We start from the raw sequence: 20720 nt of genomic DNA, 5'->3' as shown, positions 1-20720 counted from the left end.
CAGAGATAATTTTGCAGTCAAATTCAGCAAAAGCACTGACATTCTCACCTCCAAGAACTGAGTGAACTGCATCCCTCAGACATAAACATGCTCTTTAAGGTGTTGAAGCCTGAGTTAAATGATCTTCATCAGAAACCCCAAGTCATGATTCTGTGCCTGTCCATGAATTAGCTGCAAGCTCCTTTGAAGATGCTCAAACAACCAGGTGGTTGTGAGGCCATGCACAAGCTGAAGAGAAGACAGAAGGTCCCTCTGGCCCTTCAGTGCTTTGCTAAGTTCTACTTGCATCCAGCAAGTCTTCCCAGGGACAACCTAAGATAGGCATGTCTCAAACTCCAGCATCATTATTATTATTACTTCTTTGAATGTACTGCAGCATCTCTCATGTGAGGAGAGGTTGAGAGAGCTGGGCTTGCTCAGCCTAGGGAAGAGGAGGCTTAGGAAGGATCCCATCAATGTCTGTAAATGCCTGCATTGGGGAAGCAAAGAGAATGGAGAAAGGTTCTTTTCAGCACAAGCTGGAATAGAAGAGGTTCCCTGTGAACACCAGGCAGCACTTCTGTACTGTGCAGGTGACTGAGCACTGGCACAGGCTGCCCAGAGATGCGGTAGTCTCCTCCTTGGAGATCTTCAAAAGACACCTGGACGTGGTCCTGGGCACCCTGCTCTGGATGGCGCTGACTGAACACGGACTGGACTAGGTGGCCTCCAGAGGTCCCTTTCCAACTCAGCCATTCTGTGATTCTCACCTGAAACTGACTGCAGGAAAATTAACTTTTGTAGGTAGTTGGTTCTGGTGAACTGCTAACTGACCTCAATTTTTTGGTCTTCTGAAGGCATTCATTGCTACTTTCTAAACATACATGCTACATAAGCTATACTGTCCGCTTCTTATAGCACCTGATTTTACATTATCTTATCTAAAAGACATCTTCATATTTCTCATAGAAATTCTAACACCTGATGCCTGTAGCTGAGTAAAATTATTGTGGACATTTATCACATCTTTCCTAAGACAGCCAAGAGAACAGAATTTAGATTCTCCTGCCATCTCACATTGTAATCAAGTCTGGCCTAAACTAATAGCATCACATAAGCAGGTACACTCAGGCCGCTAGAGTTAGGTCATTCATATAAAGCTCCCTCAGACATTGCTGAAACTACAGAAACAGACTGAAGAGGATATACAAACATAGTATTGAATAATAGAATGAGTAATAAGAACTATAATAGAAAGATGAAATAAGTAAACCATCCAAGTAATCAAATTCAATACACAAGAGATTGAGATTTATTCCTCAAAAGAAACTAAGAACCAATTTTCTCAACTCCTTACTGCAAAATGGAAAAACGGTAATAAATATGCCAGACAGACTTAAGAGTACTGACAAAGCCACCTAAGTCTGAAAATCCATTCAAGCATAATCTGTTTTTCAACACAGGAACTGTGGAAGTCAAATCCAAGCCGTTAACTGGGAGCCATCACTACATGCACCACTTACTACTACTACTTCAGTTTCCAGAAGATGGTTGCATAAACTCCTTTGATCCTCCAGATGAATATTTACTCAGTTGAATTACAAATAAAAACATTAAAGATAAATATTTTTTCAATAAAATCATATAAACTCCCTTACTGTTGAGCAGAGTTTACAAATAAACCTTTTCTTAAAGGAACTCTGACCATCACAGAGGTCCAATAAAAACAAGGAGGTAGTTTTAAGTGGTTTCCGATGGAGCTATACCAGCCCCACAACAACCATCACATTGAACTCTCAGAAGGTACCAGCAAAAGACTGTGTTCTAAGTATATCTAATTTAGAAGTACAAAGAAATATTTATCCTAGGAAATTGCCACCCAAAATGTCACGCACTGTGCAAGAGAAACAAGAGTACTTATGTCTGCATTTAGCAAATATAGCCTTGATTCTTAAGTTAACACTCATTTAGCCAATAAATAAAAAAGCCTCCAATTATGAAAAAAAGAAGCCCTTAAGCACATGCTTACCTTCTGTAACACAAGTAGCCCCATTGATTTAATAACAGACCATAGACATCTTCGGTATCACCTCAAACCAACAGCTACAGCACCCCTGAGTACAGCCCAGCAACGCTGTAATCCATTCTACAGCAAAACTTCTTGGCCATTTAGCAGTTTTACAAGTAGAGGACAGAATTTTTATTTGTAGACTGTGAGTGGAAAAGCTCCCTCTCTCCTGACCAAAGATTATTTGGCATGCGAACAGCAATATCTCATTCTCAAACTCCAGGGAGTTTTAACCTGCCTCTAGCTAAAAGCTATACAATCTTCAGATTGCAGTAGAGTGTAAAAATCACTCTAATTAAACCAAGTAAGAACTGGTTTGACCAGTGTTACTGATCCCCCAAATAATTAAAGTCAGTTAAGAAAAGCCAGGAGTTGGTATTTAATTGTACTTAAACTTGTACTAATATTTGAGAAAAGTTTTGTAGTTGAACTACTAGAAAACAAACTTCAGGTAAACTACAACAATAACCTGGATTGTCTGGAAGTATGAACTACCACAGAACACAGTTTCAGCACACTTTTAATTTCTCCTGGATTTGCATTTATTGTAAGACACAGTGACGGTATCTCAGAGCATGCCAAATCGCATTGCAAACCAGTTGAAGCCTGACCCAAGGCAGCTGCATTTCTGATGCACGTGAAGAGAATCCAGCTTACACTGCCATGTACACTTACACCCATTTACACAAGTCCTGCTGCCAAGCAGCGCGATCTCCCTTGGGCACTTCATCGCTGGACTCTCACTGCTGGGCCCCGGTGACCTGTGAAGGCCCAGCTGCATTACCAAGCACCAGGCCTCCTACAGAAGGCTGACCGCACAGCAGGTTTCCTCCCAGTCCTGACAAAGTTGAAGCAAAACAAGGGTAATTCTGCGCATCCTGAGATGCTTCAGTCGCACATCATGCCTACTGAATGGACTGCAGCATTACAAAGTTTGAGCACATTAGCACCAAGCCCTTTTGTCACAAACCAGTGCCCCAAATCCTCCAAACACCAGGTAAACTGGGTGGGGGGCGAGGGAGTCATTTCTCTCACACAGAGCAGATAATTTCCTGTACTGTGCACAGAGTCTGATTGGTTTCCTGTCAGAGCAGCTGGGTCTCTGGGTCTTTTGATCACTTTCCTTTGGCCCTGCACAGTTGCTCTGATTAGAGATTGATCCCGGTGCTGCTCTTTGATCAGCTGTGCTGGCAGCCCGCAGGTGCCATATATCATCACGTTAGCGGGCCACAGCAGCATTAAGCTCTCCTGCTAGATTTGCTAGCATGTTGTGTGTCCTATTAATTCGCAAAATGCTTGCAGACATCCCCAAATCTTTGCTTTCTATTAAAGACGTGACATAGAGCGCTTTTATCAGGGGAGTCCCAAGTTCAAAGTTGACAGAACTGGTCTCAAGTCTGTGTATTTGCTGCGTTTCATTACCATTCGCAGAAGTTTGAGCACTCCCAGCTTCTCCTTTTGTGTTGGCTGTGCCCAGGCAGAGAGCTCATTCTAGCTGACATGCAAAATACTATTATTATTTTTCCCCTTACGTTAAGCACCATGGTTTCCGTAAGTGTGTGCTAACGGCCTTAACTTTAGATATTTTATACGAAGAGTGGTTTCACGCGGTATGTAGCGTTTCATTTTGTGAAATACCCTTTAAAAGGGCTCCGTAACAGCCGATCGAGAGGAAAGGCGCTTTAAAAGCTGAACACCGTAAATCACACGGAGTTCAGAGGCTAAGCAAATCACACACACCCCCAAGCTGCCCGTGCTGCATGAAAGGCTCCTTTCTCCAGCCGGGGAGGGGGGAGCTGCCGCCTGCCTGAGAGTTCCCCAAACACCCCAGGTACTCCCGGGAGAGGCTCCCGCTCCCCAGGCACCACAACTCCCAGCTCACCCACACACAGCACCGGCCCCGGCCGGGCTCCCCGGGGGCAGCAAAGCCGCTGCCACCACCCCTCCCCTCCCCTCCCCTCCACCGCCGGAGCCCCGCGCTCCGCGGAGCTCCGCACCCTCCCCGAAGGGCTCCGTTACCGTTCTGCTCCTTGGCGCCGGACAAGGCGAACTTGCTGCTGAGGTCGGACTCCGCGGCGGCCCCCTGCCTCCGGCCGGCCAGGGCAGACGTGAGCAGGAGCAGCCCGAGGAGGAGCATTGGGCCGGCGGGGCGCGGGGCTGCGCGCAGCGGGCGCTGGCGGAGCGGCACCGGGGGCCGGGCGTCTCTCAGCAGCGCCGGGCGCGGGGGAGAAGGCGGCACCGAGCCTGCTCCGGCGGCAGAGAGCTGCAGGGTAGTCTCCACATAATCCCATCCAAAACTTTTTCCTAGAGCCCTTCTCTGCGTCTCCAGGTTTTGTTTTTCTTGGGCTTTTTTTTTTTAAAAAAAAAAAAAAAAAAAAAAAAAAAAAGGATCAAAGCAAAACCTGGACCCAGCCCAAGCTTCCCGAGGACTAAACAACTCGGGGCCGGAGGAGCCGGGGCGGGCGGCGGGGCCGCTGCCGCCGAGGAGCGCGCACCTGTCACCGGCCGCCGGGCAGGGACGGCTCCCGCCCCGCCGCGGGGCCGGGCCGGGCTCTCGGCCGCCGGCTCCCCCCCGCCGACTGCCGCCGGGACACGCTGCGGGGCACCCGGCGCGGCCACCGGCGCCCCCGGGAAGTGGCGGCGGGGCGAGCAGCCGGCACAGGCGAGCGGGGAGGCTCCGCCGGGCGCCCGTCCAGCCGCCGCGGAGCCCCCTCCGCACCTCTCTCCCGAACTCCCTTTCCCAGGAGCCCTCTCCCTAAACTCCTCCCTTCGGTCCTGTCCAGCCCCCCCCTCCCCAGCTTTAAACTCCTCTCCCGCGTCCTCCTCGCTCCCCACCTTCGCCCGCCCCCGGCCCGCCAAGCCGGGGCAGCCCGGGGGGAGGACGAGCCCTCCTCGGGCTGAGCCGAGCCGGCCCCCGCCGCTGCCCCCTGCCCGCGGCCGGCTGGAGGCACGACAGGTGCCGGGGCTCCGCGCACAGCCGGCTGCTCGCGGCTCGGGCCTGCCTAAAAGCCAGGCCCCCGGCCTCGGTAACCGGGGCGAGAGGCTCTGCTGAGCTGCCCGGGGCTGTCTGCCCGAGGGTGGTACTGCGGGGATGGGGCTTGTGGCTGAGGGTCTGGGGGTCCTGCAGGTTCTTGCAGCCCTAAGATCTGGTGCTGGGTTAAACACCTCATACAGGGCGCTCCCTTGATCCTGGGAAGTGAAACACGAAGGGAATGTTTTAAAAAGACTCTGGGTGCAGATGATTTCTCTTCTGACAGAACCTGCGGCTTGAGCTACCTTCTAGTGAGACCTGTAGTGCCCACATAAAAAACAGAGCCCCTGCCTTCTTCTCTTTGGCACTTCACAGCTCTCTTTTGCTGAAGTGCTGCGTAGCACACTGTCTGCTTTATTCTATTTGTAAACTAGGCAGGGTCTGTTTTGGTCTTTGTTTCTACTTGGCTTCAGAAGTCAGAACTGAGCTCACAGCAAGGGGTATCCCCCCCATTACCACTAGTGAGGACTCAAGGACTGACGACATGAAGCAACCATTAAGACAGTGTTCAAACATCCTTGCTGGAGCTGGAAACCTTTCCAGTTGGTTTGGACTCAGGTTTGAACCACGACTATGTGATGGGTCAGGGTAACAGGGCTGCATGCTAACTAGGTACCATCACAGCAAGAGAAGCAATAGGATGAATCTTTTTCTCTCAGCTGAGAAGTCGTGGCGGTGTTTTTTAATAGTGACTTCAGCCCCCATAACTCTGAGGTAGTTTTGGGGACAGGTGGGAAGAACTGTGTAGCCATGGTCTCACTGTCAGAGAAAGACACGGAAGAGAAACTGAGTCTGTACTACTGGAATCTTGAGTACACACTACGTAGATGTCTTATCCTTTGACCCGGCTCTTTCCATTATATAACTGAGCTGTTTCTTTGCCTCAGCCAAAGTAACCCTTGAGACAGTGATAAACATCCCCTCTGTTCCTAATAAGTGACATATTTCTAGTAGCAACTGAAAGCTGTCCAGCCAAGCCGGGCTGTGTTCTGAAAGGCAGGCTTGGAGCATACCATAAATAGCAACCCTTCCCTTACAGAGTGTGAAGAAATAAAGTGACTGCACAAAACAGGCTGGGCAGTTAACTTTATTATTATTATTATTATTGTTGTCATTAGTAATTTTTTGGCTGTCATTGCTGTCATTTTAAAATGGAAAGAAAAACAAGAAGTACAGCTTTCCAGGTCTCCTAAACTGATGATTACAAGTAGTGCTTCTTGTAATCAAGTAAATAAAGTGTTTCACTGTGTTGCACTGTAATTTAACCTCCATTGCCTGATGATTTTATGGCTGTTTGTTTTCTTTTTTTTTTTTTTTTTTTTTTCTTTTAATTTCAGGGGACTGATGATGAGTTTCCTCCAAAAAATGTGGACCTAATGTCTCAAACTATGCACATGAAAGCTAAAGCATCCAACATTTTCCATAGCTTTGGGAGCTTTAGGCTGCATCAGACCAGTGTTTCATCTGGCATCCTGGATCTGACATTTCAAAGGAAAATGCAAGAACCCCCATAGTGGATGAATATGGAATAACACTGAAGAGAAAACTTTATTCTAAACCTCCTGTAATTACAAATCAGGGTATATTTTTGATCATTAAGACTCTACATCTTTTCAAAAATGCTAATATTGTTAATCACATCCAAAATGTTGTATGTTAATCCCTATCATCATAAATGTCCAATCTTTTCTGAAATTCATGCTGAGCATTTATCACCAGGTGTCTATGGTTATTTTTAATCTTATTGCTCTCCAGTTTCATCAGCTATATTTATATGTTTGAATTATGAAAACAAGTAAATAAAAAATATTTCACTTCTCCATTCATTTTCTGTGTTACAGCCTTATCATATCCTTTCCCAACTAGCTATTTTTACTACATTTTCCGTCTGATTATACCTCTATGCCTTTCAAAGTCCCATCTTTTTTTGTTATGTTTTATTTGGGGTAGGACACCAGAACACAAAATTCAAGTGAAGGTCTACTCTTAACATATATAGTTGACATAGAGTATTTTATTGTATAAAGCATTCTTTATGCATGCTTTTATCTTTTTATTGGATCTACACTTGCAAAGATCTGCAGAAGTATTGTCATTACAAATACTCTGAATGGCTAGAAAACCAACACAGGCATGCTTCAGATCATTCCTACCAGTGCACATAGCATTACCAATACTGAAGCTCACATGGGACCACAGTGCCAAGCCATCTAAGAGTTACAGCGATTCCAGTGCCCAGGACATATTTCTCTGGATTTCATTATGAGTCATCCATATTTCACTACCACAGCGTTCACTTTATTTTCTTCATCTCTAATAAATGCTTTAAGCTATACAAAGCTTTCTATTCTTGACTTTTCTCCATGCTGAGAATTACACTTCAGGCTTCTATGACTTTTGTCAAAACAATGGTATACCTCATGTGACAACTACTTAGCTTACGTTATGTAGTCTTTTTGATGGTGTATCAAGGATTTTTTTCCTTTAAAAAAAAAAAAAAAATCACAGATTTTGTAATACAGTCTAAAATTGTATATCATGTATTTTTTCATTCAAATATTGCCACACACAATTCTCCAATTGTCATCCTGAAATAGTTTGAGACACAAGTTTTGCTCTGTAGAGGAGCCACAATGATTTGTCAAATTTTCAGATTGTTTTATTATGTTGTTATTTTTTCAACATCCTCATTTAGAACTTTTCAAAGCAAATTTTCTAGTACACGAATAAAAATTTAATTATCTGGATTATCCCACAAGAATTTATTTTGCACCAATTCCAGAAACGATGCTGTTGAGGCAAAGCAACCAGAGGAAGCAATGGGAATTTAGCCTGTTAGGACTCCAGAAACCCGTTGTGATGGTGTGCAGTCTTTGTATTCCTGAACTACAAAAATCATTGGAATGAGAAAGCTTTCTCCCTGATTATTAACTTGAAGAATTATCATTAAAGTATACACATCACACTTTTCACAAACTACGCTTTCATCAACAAAAATAATTCCCCACACCAGTGCCGTAATACCATCACAGCACCAACAGAGGTGCTGTGACTTATGTACATTCCACCCAATGTTCCATCAGCATTTTGCAACAAGGTCTCACCACAGTTATCCACTGGCATGGATGGGAGTTGGTGTGATGCACAGAAGTTCATGCACTGTCCTTTATGAGTTGAAATTATACCATAAAACCCCAACTGATTTCAGGTGGCTTTAGATATCCCAAGTGAGTTCTGTAGGGAAGGTATTTCCTTTTCCCCTATGGTGTCTTCAGAAATACCTTTTTTTTTTCTTTCTTTCTTTTTCCCCCCCAAGGTATGCTATGAGGTAAGCATTTCTCTTCTGAGGAGGTACAGGGTGAGGAGTACATATCTTGGGGAAAAACAGGAAAAGGCTAAGACATAAACCCATTTTTATGCATGATGTACAACCAAAGGAAAATGCTTCAGGACATGTGTAGCTCCACAAACACAATATCAAATTCCTGTCTCACGAGAATTAGAATTAGGTATTTACCTAACTGTTGGCAGGATTAGGATCCACTGTTAGGAAAAGAAGATTGATTCCCTTGTCTCCCCACCACTCATTTCATTTTCTATCATGAATGGGGGAAAAAGAAATTCATGTATATGTACCTGTATACATGTACATGTATTCCTGTATACTGTGAAAGTACCCATATATTCTTTGAGAGATCATACCAAAAAACAAGCATTTTGAAAGGCTTAGCATGTCATTTATAACTAACGTACATCTTCTCATCCAGGAACACAGTCAAATGTCTGCTTTCATGCAAGGTTCTCTTGATTTCAGTGTAGTTGCATATGAACTGGTTGCTGGCATAATAGGGTTGATGTTTAAATGCTTGTATCACATTATGGAGTTACTTGTAACTGTGCAGAGAAGTCTTAAACAGTTATTAAGTGTTATGCTTGTATGAAATCTTTTATGGATGAGTGATAAACATGAAAACTGCAACTGCAGTAGAAACACTAATTGTCTTTCAGAAAAACAACAGTACAACTTTCTGCTTTCATGATCACTGACCAATAAAAAATAGACGTTTGTACAAATAAACACAACTCCTGATCTTACAAATGTCAGATGAAGAGGCTGCATAAGCAATTACACAGAAAATAATTCCTGAGTTAGAAAGTACTCCTGTAAAGGAGGTAGCAGTAAATATTTTGCAATGGATTTGCATGAATTTATTTATTTATTTTATTATGCACTTTATTAGTTTATTACATACGTGATAGCAGCCTGTCTAATCTGTTCTTTCTGCTGAAAATACAACTGGCTGCTTTGGTTTCTGTCGTATACCAGACGGTTTGCAGAGTGCTAGCTGTCCTTTCATGTCCATAACGGAACACTGCTCCTTGAGGAACAATGCAAAACTGCAAGTCAGAACGTGACGTTATTTACCATTAAACAACTGACAATTTTCATCAAATTATGTTATGAAACTCTCATAATTGCTAAACCATTTGTAATTGGTGCATGATCCTTCCTTCCTTTCATTATCTACTTACTTTTAGTATTCCAGACTTCTTGTCCATTCCTACTGAATTTGTAAACAAATTGGAGACTTGTGATCCTCTTTCTATATAAAAATGTACAAACAAATATGTGTGTGTATATATATACACATATATATAAGAATGAATTCCAGAGAAGCTTCAGTAATGTTGATGTTATACAGTGCTCAGACACAGCCAGACAAGAGCTTTGAAGATAATTCAGTCACTTGGATCACAATTCCATATAAAATGCCATTTCTGTACTGCAAATACTAAAATGTGATTTGTGACTTATAAATACACCTAAAGATAAGTATTTGAACACGTACTTCTAGGTATGTGTTCATGTGCATACCTTAAGTGACCATTTTTCAAATCAACTCAAACCATTGAGAACCAAATTCATTATTGTACTTTAAAAGTGTTGGTTTACAGTGGTCCCATTTAGATTACAATTCTTTTAATAAATACATACACATGTATCTAGTCCAAGCTATGTGCAGACTCTAACTTTGTTTTACGTTGACTGTGGGAGCTACAACCAGAGACAAGATGGAAGGAGGCCCACTAGAGGTCTCCCAAACTAAAAGAATGCTATACATACCTCGGGCACCTGGAAGCTTATTTGGGTTTTGATGGGCTTCCAAAGTCAGCAAGAATAGGAAGTACAATGCAGGTAAATCACCTGGGCCTTGTAGTACTTTTGCTGAACTTCAATGCAAGCCGTACAGCGACCTGAATGGGTAGTAGTAGCCAGTCTTGAAGTCTGGATCATCTCATGGGGCATGCTTGGAACATGGGTACTCAAAATATTCACTTTCTTCTCCTGTATGCCCTCAGAGTAGAGTACTCCTGTGATCTTTAGGACCTACACCTGATTCTGATGCTGCTCAGTATTCCAACACCATGTGCTCTTACGAGTATACTTGAGTAAGTGCACAAAGGCCTGTGCCCAAATGGCAGTCTGGCTCATGCACATGTGAATATTTGCTTATTTATGACAGTGTGTCTGATGACTTTGCTGAGGTCAGAAGGCAGATACATTTTCTGGCTGCTTTTTATTCAGATTCCAGCAATTATTGATCAATAACGTCTAAGGGTCTATCAGCATACATGAAATCCTGTCATGATCACAACTGAAGATAGCATAAGACTTCTCTGTGATGGCTCTTAATAACTACTGAATTCTGAATAACTATTGAATTTAGTCTTTCTGCCTGTCTCTCTCTGTCTGTCTGATAAGCAGTGCAAGATACAGGTTTGCAACCAGAATACAAATATTGGATTGTAGTTCCAGACATTCCTAACAACTGCTGTTTAAAAAAAAAAAAAAAAAAAAAAAAAAAAAGTACATATCACAAAGACAGTTGTATCCAAATTCAGTAAAATTAATAGTACGCTGTGCTGTTCAAAACATATGTAGATACAAATGAATTATTTCATACACCTGTAAAAACTCTTAGAGCTTTATGAGATATTTTTTCTTCATACCAACATGTTTCTAAGCTATTTATATATGAATATAATGGCTTTGAAGCTGCTCTACAGCGAAATGAAGCTCAGCTGAAGGGGCAGTGGCATAATTTGCTGCCAATGTTTGTAACGTACCTATCTATCAAAATGTATAGACTATCTATCAAATATGTATATTAAGATCAGTCACATTAGCTATTTGAATAGAATATTTACATTTATTGAGTTTTGAGTAGAAAAATAACATTTGCTTTGGTGTCATAGTTATTTTAAATATACTAAAGGATATTATTGATACTAATAACTTTGACCCATGAGTATGCTCTCATGGGTCAAAAAACTATGTTTTTAATATGCATATGGCACTTCATTGTTACTCTTCTGGTACTCAATTCTACAAACAGCAGGAGTATTGATGAGACAAGTATGTATTTAACTTCAAATTCAAAAAAAAAAAAAAAATGTCTTTACACATTACATTACCTTTCCTCTCATTTGACCTAGTCGTGTCTCTTCCTTATTCTTCCCCTTTTTCACCTCTTCCTCTCAATTAATTATTTAATTAAAGCCTTGGCCTCCTAATCTTATCTCACCTCACTTTAGTACTAGCTTTCCTAATCCACATTCTTGCCTTCATAACTAGTCCTCCAATACTGCCAGATTTGTCTCCTCTTTGTACTTTGCCCTGTCTTATCTCCTGCCAGTCTCATGGAATGAGGATTTCCCACACCTTTAGTCAGGCTCTCGTGGCACTGAATAGTTTGCAATAGCCAGGAGAAGCAAATCAGTAGAGCAAAAGAGGTGGTACTACAGATCCAGCATCCACTATATGGATGTTGGAGGAGATCTTTCAGTACACTCTCATAAGAAAGTTCAAATGCTGCAAGGCCACTGTGAGACAGTAATCAATGGTAAGAGAGATACTTCAAAAGCATCCTAATCTGAAATAAAACCCTAATGCAAACATACCCAATGTCTCATTTGCCACATCGATTTTTCCCAGCCCTTCCTCTGTTATTTTAATCTATGGTCTGTATGTCACTTCACTGACATACTCTTTCTGCCTCTCACTAAGGCAGCTTCCCTGTTCCACATTACATGGAGTCAACTGGAGAGAATGTATGCTATCAATTCAGCCCAATCTAGGCTTGGCAACATCTACAGAAGCACACCAAAATTTTATGCAGGCCATCTGGAGTTTTACCAGAAAAGAAGTGAAGAGCTTCCAAGGAACCAATCTGTAAAATATGCCTTTACTGATCACATGCAAATTGTAATTTTCCACATTACCTAAATTTACCTAAAACAGCAGTAAGCACGTGTTTTTGAAAAAAAAAAAAAAAAAAAAAAAAAAAAAAAATCACTCTCTAAAGCCTGGAATCAATGGAAACTGTTAAAAAAAAAAAAAAAAAAAAAAGCTCTAACATGGGGGGGGGCATAGAAACTCATAAACACTGAATTTCTCATCAGCTGCCTCATTCACAGAACTATCTGAATTATTTTGGCAGAAACAAGGTTCAAGTTGGTGCACGGAGACTTTCATCCCATGCATTTTTCCAAATTCAGAAATTGGAAAAGTCTTTTAAAAAATCAGGTCACCTTAGTATATGGCAACAATTCTAATATTTTTAGAATCCATAAACATGTGCATTAATATGTTTCAAAAGCAGGTATAGGTTCTACAGGTACTTTTTAATATGAAAATGCTATAGACAAGGGCTTAGGAGCTTAATTCTACCAATTTCCTTCTACCCCTTCCTATGTAAGTAAGTAGAATTTTTGCAGATTAAAAATTGATTAGAATGATGTGAGATACTGAAGAAAGTTAATTTTTTATGTGGATATTCATTAACTACACCGTATAAAATCATAGACAAAAGCATACTTTAGCATTAATATTTTGAATAAAGCATTACTATTTATATCTGGAAATCCAGGTAATGCTGCAGAAAATTTAAAGCTTAAGAACTGCCAGTTGGACAAGACTATAAAGAATGTACAAATGACACAGTATTCATACCAGTAAATTCTCATTGTTATTTCCTTGCCAATTCACTAAATGGAAATGTACTACAAAGGAAAATAATTTTAAAGCTTTTTCCAGTAATTCTTCAAAGCTATCCTACTATTAATCATTGGAGTTCACGTCATCCAGCTAAGAATGCACAATATTCCGATGTATTGCCAACATTTTTCTTTATTGATCACACACTGGCATCAACTCACAGCATTTTATTCCCACAGCACCAGGAAAAAAATAAGAACTTCAGCTTCACTACCATCTGGATCACAGATCATCCCATAAAATGCATTCAGGTTGACAGTAAGTCTTTGAAGTACTTATTTCATACTGTGTTTTTGTTACTGTTGTATGTTGTGCCCTGTCACAATCCATTTTGAAAAGAATACCACTCCATTACAGTCCAAATTTACAAATATGAATATATATAATTATATATACATAATTATAACTATAATTGACATTATATTGTATATATGATTAATATTATAATATATGTATATAATTATATATATATATAATTTTCTCCTTAGAAAATGACCTGTCTCTAGTTAGGTACACAGAGTGGGTTTGTAAACATAAGTAGTGATGTCATCCCCTAGTGCTTCATGAGCATGTTAGTTACTGTCAATAGCTTACAATTTAACCAGGATCTGAAGTTGTTAGCATCTTTTTGGAAGCACCTCACAGGATTAGGCTGCAGTTCAGAAAGCACAGCAATGCCCAGAACAAATTATGTGCCTGAGTGTGTATCTAAGGAAGCACATTTATACTGTGCAAGTGACTGACCTCCAGAGATCCCTTCCAACCTCAACCATTCTGTGATACTGTAATTCTGTGATCCTGCCCACTACACTATTGGATGAGAGCCTAAAAACTGTGCTGCATGAGGAATCCTATCACATACATAGGATCAGTAAGCCTGTTCATGCCTAAATAAAGCAAATAAGACTCGATCCTCTGTAGCTCAGCACATTTCTGCTCAATCCTGTGAACCACTGAACTGAATAATGTTAGTTCCATTATATTCATTAAAAAATCAAAAATAATGCTACGAAAGAATGCTCAGTCCTTCATGTAATTGGAAATTAATGAGAAAGACAGTTTGATGGTGAGGTCTCTGCATTCTGTTCAGCTGTCTTGTTTATAGCATAATGAATGGATTTTGATCCTTTTTGATGAAGAAAATAATGAGACCTCTCATTTCAGTGCTACACCTGGTCATAATCAAGTAAATCATACCAAAGCAGGATGATCATTCTGAGAGCTGAGTAAAGCTATGGAGGAAAAGTTATTGCCTTTCTTTGTTCTTCAGTTTGTATCTCCCCCCTCAGTGTTCAGGACCTATGCATTTCTATTCTTTTGTTTGGTTGGTTGGTTTGGTTTGGTTTGGTTTGTCCATCTTATTAACTGCATGTTTTTGTACTTACTGCTCCCTACAGAACCTATATTTGTCACATAAACTTGTTTGCTATGTTTCATACCTTTCGAGAAGAAAAATTTTGTTTGCAGAAACAAGTGATTACAATACCAGATTTTCCATCAGTGGAAAGCTAAATCTTATGAAAGCAGTAGGCATTTTATTAGGTAAAGACAGCAGGTGACAGCCAGTAGTCTATCTATCCCTTACATGCCACTGTTCAACAGAATTTTGCTGATGTAAAGAGAAATTAGTGCTCATTTTGTAGTAGAGACTAATTACTATCTTAAGGTCATTCTCAATCTCTTCTACGAATTTTATCATCATGGGCCATATTTATTCTTCCAGCAGAAGATTCTCATATTATGGAAGAGCTGTTTGTGAGAGCAGTTCAATCAAATTAGGACAACTCTAGCCGCTGCATGAAAGAAGATAATTCAGTCATCGTGGTCTTTCTTCCTGCAAACCATGGGCAGCCAAACATCCATGTACAGTAAGAACCTAGTTATTGCAAATGTACTTCTAACATCCACAATCTTAGTTGAGATAAATATATTGCTTTAGGTAACATAGAGAATTTAATGCTAATTGAATAAATTAGAACAATATTATTCATTGCACAGGCTAATTCAAAACTGCTAATATAGTTATCAGGCTGAAGTCAGAGTTGTTGTATCAGCTAATTCTTATGTGCATATTATAACATTGGGAATAGCAGCTTCATGTTGAAACAGTGGAAAATTCGAAATGCTTTTTGCAAACTTCTATTTCTTTTTCCAAGGTTGTTAGCTTTGATTTGTATTTTTTTTTTCTAATACCGCATAAACACAGACATATATATATATATTATTTTTTTTTCAGTACAAAGTGCATTAATAGCTTAGGGCAGTATTTTGAGTTATTTTAGGTAAATATGCTTGTAGAATGATGTTTACAGCTGTTAAATAATATCATTTTGATTTTCAAGGTTATTAACTCAGGTTCTAACTTGCAATGACACCATACAAAGACAATAAGCAATATAATAAAGTGTATAATGTTTTGGAAGTTAATAATCTTGAGAATCTGTCAAGTAACAGTGAATAAAATAAACATTCACGCCTCACTTTGCAGATATGAACTTGTTCATTTTAATGTATAGCAGGTTGCAACACCCAGAAGGAAAAAAAAAAAAAAAAAAAAAAAAGGAAAAATAAAAATAAACCCTCCCAGCAACACATTCCCTTTTCAGTAGTCACTCATCACTCATCCCCTAGTATATCAGGGACAGAAAGTGAAGTGAGTGAAGTGTAAGAACCACCAAATGACATCTGACATATATTCACTAAGATCTGCTGAAACAGCTACAAAAATGAGAGCAGAATGGAAAATTTCAGCCCAGAGAAAGCCACTAAGGGCTGATTAAACAAGGGCTAGCCAATTTGCATGCAAAGTTGTGCTAGCATGGCCATGCGACTTTTAGCATGTGAACTGGTAGATAATTGCAGTATGATATTCTGCCTTATGGATATATCAGTCCCCTCAGATAGTCTGAGGTTTTGTCCTCTGGTCCAGCTCAGCTTAAATCCAGCCTAATCATCTCCCTCCCTGTGTTGGCTTCCTGTGGATCCTCAGCTGGATTTATCAATGGGACTTTAGTTTACTGTTGTCTAAGTCATGCTGCAAAATGCTTATATTCTAGCTTATTTATCCCTCCAGATACTCTCAACAGCTGGAAAAAATGAGTGCTTTTGTTGTTATGGGAAAGTCAATGTTAATACTTACAATTAAATACTTTCTATTCCAACAGCAACTGAGTAGGTTGGTAAGCAACAGGTACGAAAAATAACCACCTAAAGAGGCAGGTCTCAATGAGCTACACCCAACCTTGTCTCAAGGGCTTACAAATATTTGTATTAAGTTTCGGTAAAGCTTGGACTAGTAGAGGAGCTTTGGAAAACTGGAAAAAGCAAGTGATTATAGCTCTGTTTCAGTGGGAATGGGATATAACATAGTCGTTGCCATATCATGACCTACTGCAAAGTGAATTTGAATTTCTTATTGGTAAATCCCCAGTTACTTAAAAAGATTGACTGGAGTGATACAAGTAAGAAGAGATGTGACTTTGATAAATTAGTAGAGAAATAAAGGTGATTATATTTCTATCCATTAATTGAAATCATTCAACACTGTTTATGGCAGATAGAGCTTAACAAGCTAATTCAACCTTTTTTCATGAGATTACACACTTAGTTGCTAGAAGTAATAGTGTTGATGTAAAATGCCTCACAGAAGTTTGAGTGTACAATGTGGTACTGCAAAGCATTTTGATTAAAAGACTGGAATGTAAAATCAACAAAAAACAGAAGGTAGACCAGTCTGGAGCCTTGGGGCTGAAGGCAAGAAGAGCATCTTGCAATAAGTGCTCAGCTTCGTGATTCAGCACATTTGTACAGGACTCGGAGGAGCAATACCAAATGACGCCATTTAAAATCTGACCCTTGAAGGACTAGGTGAGGAACCTTGCTCTCATCGACACTGCTATAAAGCTAGAATCATTTTACTTACAGCTGTGAAATGAGGACAGGACATGTCCCAGTCTGCATATTTACAAACAGAATCTAATATGACCTGTCATTGAGGAGAGTTCACTTCCAACCAGGTAGGAAGCTTTAATTACTTGGAATCACACTGGCATCCAAATTAGGATAATATTAAACCACATTGATTATCTACAAATCAGGAGAGTGAACCTTCCTATCTAAGGTCTACTCAATAAGAGAGTGCCCAGAGGGACAGCTGCCACACCTGCAAATAGGTATTTATGATGAACCACCTCTGTATCCTATGAACTCAGTGAAATCCTGACTTTGGCTGTATGACCAGCTGTGGTGCTGTGAATCTTGCTGGTTTGGACTCAAAGAATGAGTGGACAATTCAAAAAAATGGTGTCCTGGTCCCCCTTTTCTCACAATGCCTACAAAGCCCTTTAGCCAAGGATTTGAACGTACCTCTCAAGAGCACCTTCATGATTATTTTGCTCTTGAATATAAAAATAATCATGAAGGTGCCCCCCCCAAAATAGTCTTGCCTGGTAACTAAAGCTCTGCACTAGGAGTCATAGGTCAAAATTCAGTAAGGCTGAGAAACATGGTGAACATGGGCCTCTGCATGGTGTATGGAGGTGGTAACCACTGAGGTACTGAGTAGAAAGTATGGGCAGCTGTTCTTGCTGTTCTTCCATCCATCATTTAAATGTATATGCAGTTAAACAGAAGGAGTTTAGGCCCTAGGAAGACTCTGTGTGTGTGTGTGTGTGTGTGTCTGTGTGTGTGTGTGTGTCTCTGTGTGTGTGTGTGTGTGTGTGTGTGAGAGAGAGAGAGAGAGAGAGAGAGAGAGAGAGAGAGAGAGAGAAAATACTTTCAGCTGTAAACATGCCTGTCTGACATTCTGTACAGAGGCAGAGAGGAGATCTTATCTGTCTCTATGGATCTACCTACTAGCTATCCACATCAATTTATTTTTTAGAATATGCACGGTTGGGAATCCAAATGTTAGGTAGCAGTTCTTCTCATACATCATGAAGGGGAGCCTTTGCACTTAACTCGGGACTGCAAAGACCACCTCATGGTAGAACATTTTAATAAGGTGCTGAAATACTTAATTCCCATCAGGATTCTTCTAAAAATACTTTGTTTGATTAGCAGGTCTTTTTAAGTTTCATCACAATGTGACCATGGAGATCAGGCATCATGTACTTATTAAAGCTGACATCTGAAGGTTTTTCTAAAAATAAACACCCACTTTGCAGAGAGGATTTCTCAATCACCTTAATCTTTTGTGGTATTTTAGGATAAAAAGACATTCCAATGACTGGAAAATGTCCAAAAGGATGTCTGGAATACTGCAAAAAAAAAACACATAGGATTCATGAATTTATGAGATTTGGGAGATTATCCTATCATATTTTCTAGCTAAGGGCCCGAGGAAACAGGCAGTGCATCATTCAGCTTTCAGGCTCTTTGTCTCGATATATTAGATGGTACATTACATGTCCTCCTATGGTGTGAATCACCCAAAGGACGAGCATAAGGGATTATGTCTGACCTGCCTGCCCCTCAGGGAGTTATTGCTGCTGCCAACTTAGTGGCTTGAGTACTTAGTAATCAGAAAAACTGGGTTTAATTGTCTTCTCAAGCTAGCTGATGGTGGCCTATTCACCTCTCCTCATCAGACAAGCTATGAGGATGAGAACGTTCTCTACACTGCCTATTAAAGTGATGCTAGCAGTAGTAACAAAAACAGTTTCACTGGATGAGAGGAAAGAAGCATTGGCTCCCTCAGTCTAGTTAACATTGCTCAGTGTGGACAGGAGAATACTAAGCCCATATTCATGCTAGAATTGCATATTTCCTGCTAAAATTTAGTGGAAACTATCCTTTGTACTGCTGGGCCCCTTCCATGGGTTTTGCTGGAGAAACACTTGGTCTCCTGCTTGTTCTCCTGGGACACCTGCAATCTACTAAGTCAGGAATGATACTGGACAGAAGCAGTGCCCTGGGCATCTGAAGTGCTTGAAGATCTCATAAAAAAGGAGGCAACAGTAACTTTAGGTGCTGCCAAGGCCTAGATTAAAGCTAGTTGTTTTTGTTTACTTCGGTTGTACTGTCAGACAGTTGTGAGTCATGATACCGGACAGAGACAGAGCAAAGTGTGCTTAATTCATCATTCAGACTGATGAGTATTTAATTAGCTTAATTATGTTTACAATACTGGGAAAATGACTTTGTTGTTTCTCAGATGGGCAAACACATGCATAAGGAAAATAAGGAGTTATTTTAATATCAGTGTTGCCTGCTCTCTTGCTCTAGTCAGAAGTCCAGATCCATTTTTCCTTGCTTTTCTGGACAGGTTTTTAATGAAGATAAAATAATGAAATTATACAGTGAAGTGTGCCCGAGGCATAGAAATGTGTACCTGGAAGAGACTCCCTGCATCACCATGACCTCCCTTATCTGAGGGCTGTATTTTAGAATTAATTTTCTGCAACATTGCCCCCAGTATTCCAGATGAGATTGTTGCTTCCTTTATTAATACTTCTTCATCACTGCCTGAAATATTGAATCTAGTTGGAAACCTTATAAAATGCTAGTCCTTTATATTGCTAATGTATTCAGATCTCTTCTGTGTTGCAAATCCTAATAGTCCTAATCCTAATAGGCTCATAACAGAAATTCTTATTAATGCCTTTTTCTCCGAGTTTAAATTTCATACTATTTTTCTTTTCACGATTATATTTCTAAATCTCATGGTCATTCTTCATGTATAATAAGCTATTCTGTCCCTTCTTAGTAATTCCTCCCAACTCCATCAGCAATTTTTGCTAACACATAGCCAAAGTCATTAAGGAAATAGAGAACATTCAAGGGAAATATCTATTCAAAACCTTATTGAAGCACATATCTAAAGTTAGTTTAAGACACCGTAGGATAAGTAATTATCTTTTTAACCTTTTGCCAGTTACCAGATTATGTTCTAGCTATGGGATGGATATAACCAGGCTGTTTACAGCTGTATCTTGGAACCTTTAAATGAGCTATACATAATTAACATTCCAGAAGCTTCATATTTCTGTTCAGAAGGATATATTTCAATGTTTTTTTGATTAAAAAAAATCAATAGTATATACCAGATTCATGTTATATTAAAATAATGTACAGCAGAACAAATGAAGAAAAAGATTGTTGCTCCTAAAGGGCTTGCAGTTTAACAAGAAGCAAAATTGGATTAGACAAAGGTCTGGAAAAGTAGTTTCATAACTACTACATGATACAGTCATTCTTAAAAATCCAAGCCAATAATGAACTCATCTACCTAAATATCAGCTTGCTGCTTGTGCTACTGAAAAGGTGTTTCAGGGAAAACTGAGGGAATGCTTCTAAGAGACCAAATCTTACTTTATCCAGTGTTTGGAAGAGAACCACAGACATGAGTTAGGTACTAAACCTTCACTTAAGACAGATTGACATTTTCTCACCAAAACTCAGCATTTTCGTAACTTCTTCTTGATGAAACTGTATATGCTTCCCTTAACTTTAATCAAGTAGGAGTTATTAGGGTTCCTACAGGATCTGCCAGGCAGGTTGGCAGCAGCAACAGCAACATCTCTGATGTTTTCATGTGCTGATGAGCAGACTGGGTTTCCAGGGTCCAGAGATCCAGAGCAGAT

The 20720-nt window shown here is 40.3% G+C and overlaps 1 protein-coding gene across 1 annotated transcript in view; it reads right to left on the bottom strand.

The window, feature by feature from the left end:
• Positions 1 to 4184, bottom strand: part of PDGFC (platelet derived growth factor C) — a 117262-nt gene extending 113078 nt beyond the window's left edge. Inside the window, exon 1 of the mRNA XM_032186793.1 lies at positions 4067 to 4184. Coding sequence (XP_032042684.1) covers positions 4067 to 4184 — 118 coding nt within the window. The remainder of the gene's footprint in view (positions 1 to 4066) is intronic.
• Positions 4185 to 20720: the final 16536 nt, after the last annotated feature.

The sequence above is a fragment of the Aythya fuligula genome, chromosome 4, assembly GCF_009819795.1.
Source record: "Aythya fuligula isolate bAytFul2 chromosome 4, bAytFul2.pri, whole genome shotgun sequence".
In the NCBI taxonomy this organism is placed as follows: domain Eukaryota; kingdom Metazoa; phylum Chordata; class Aves; order Anseriformes; family Anatidae; genus Aythya; species Aythya fuligula.
This window is presented reverse-complemented; position numbering and strand designations above follow the sequence as displayed.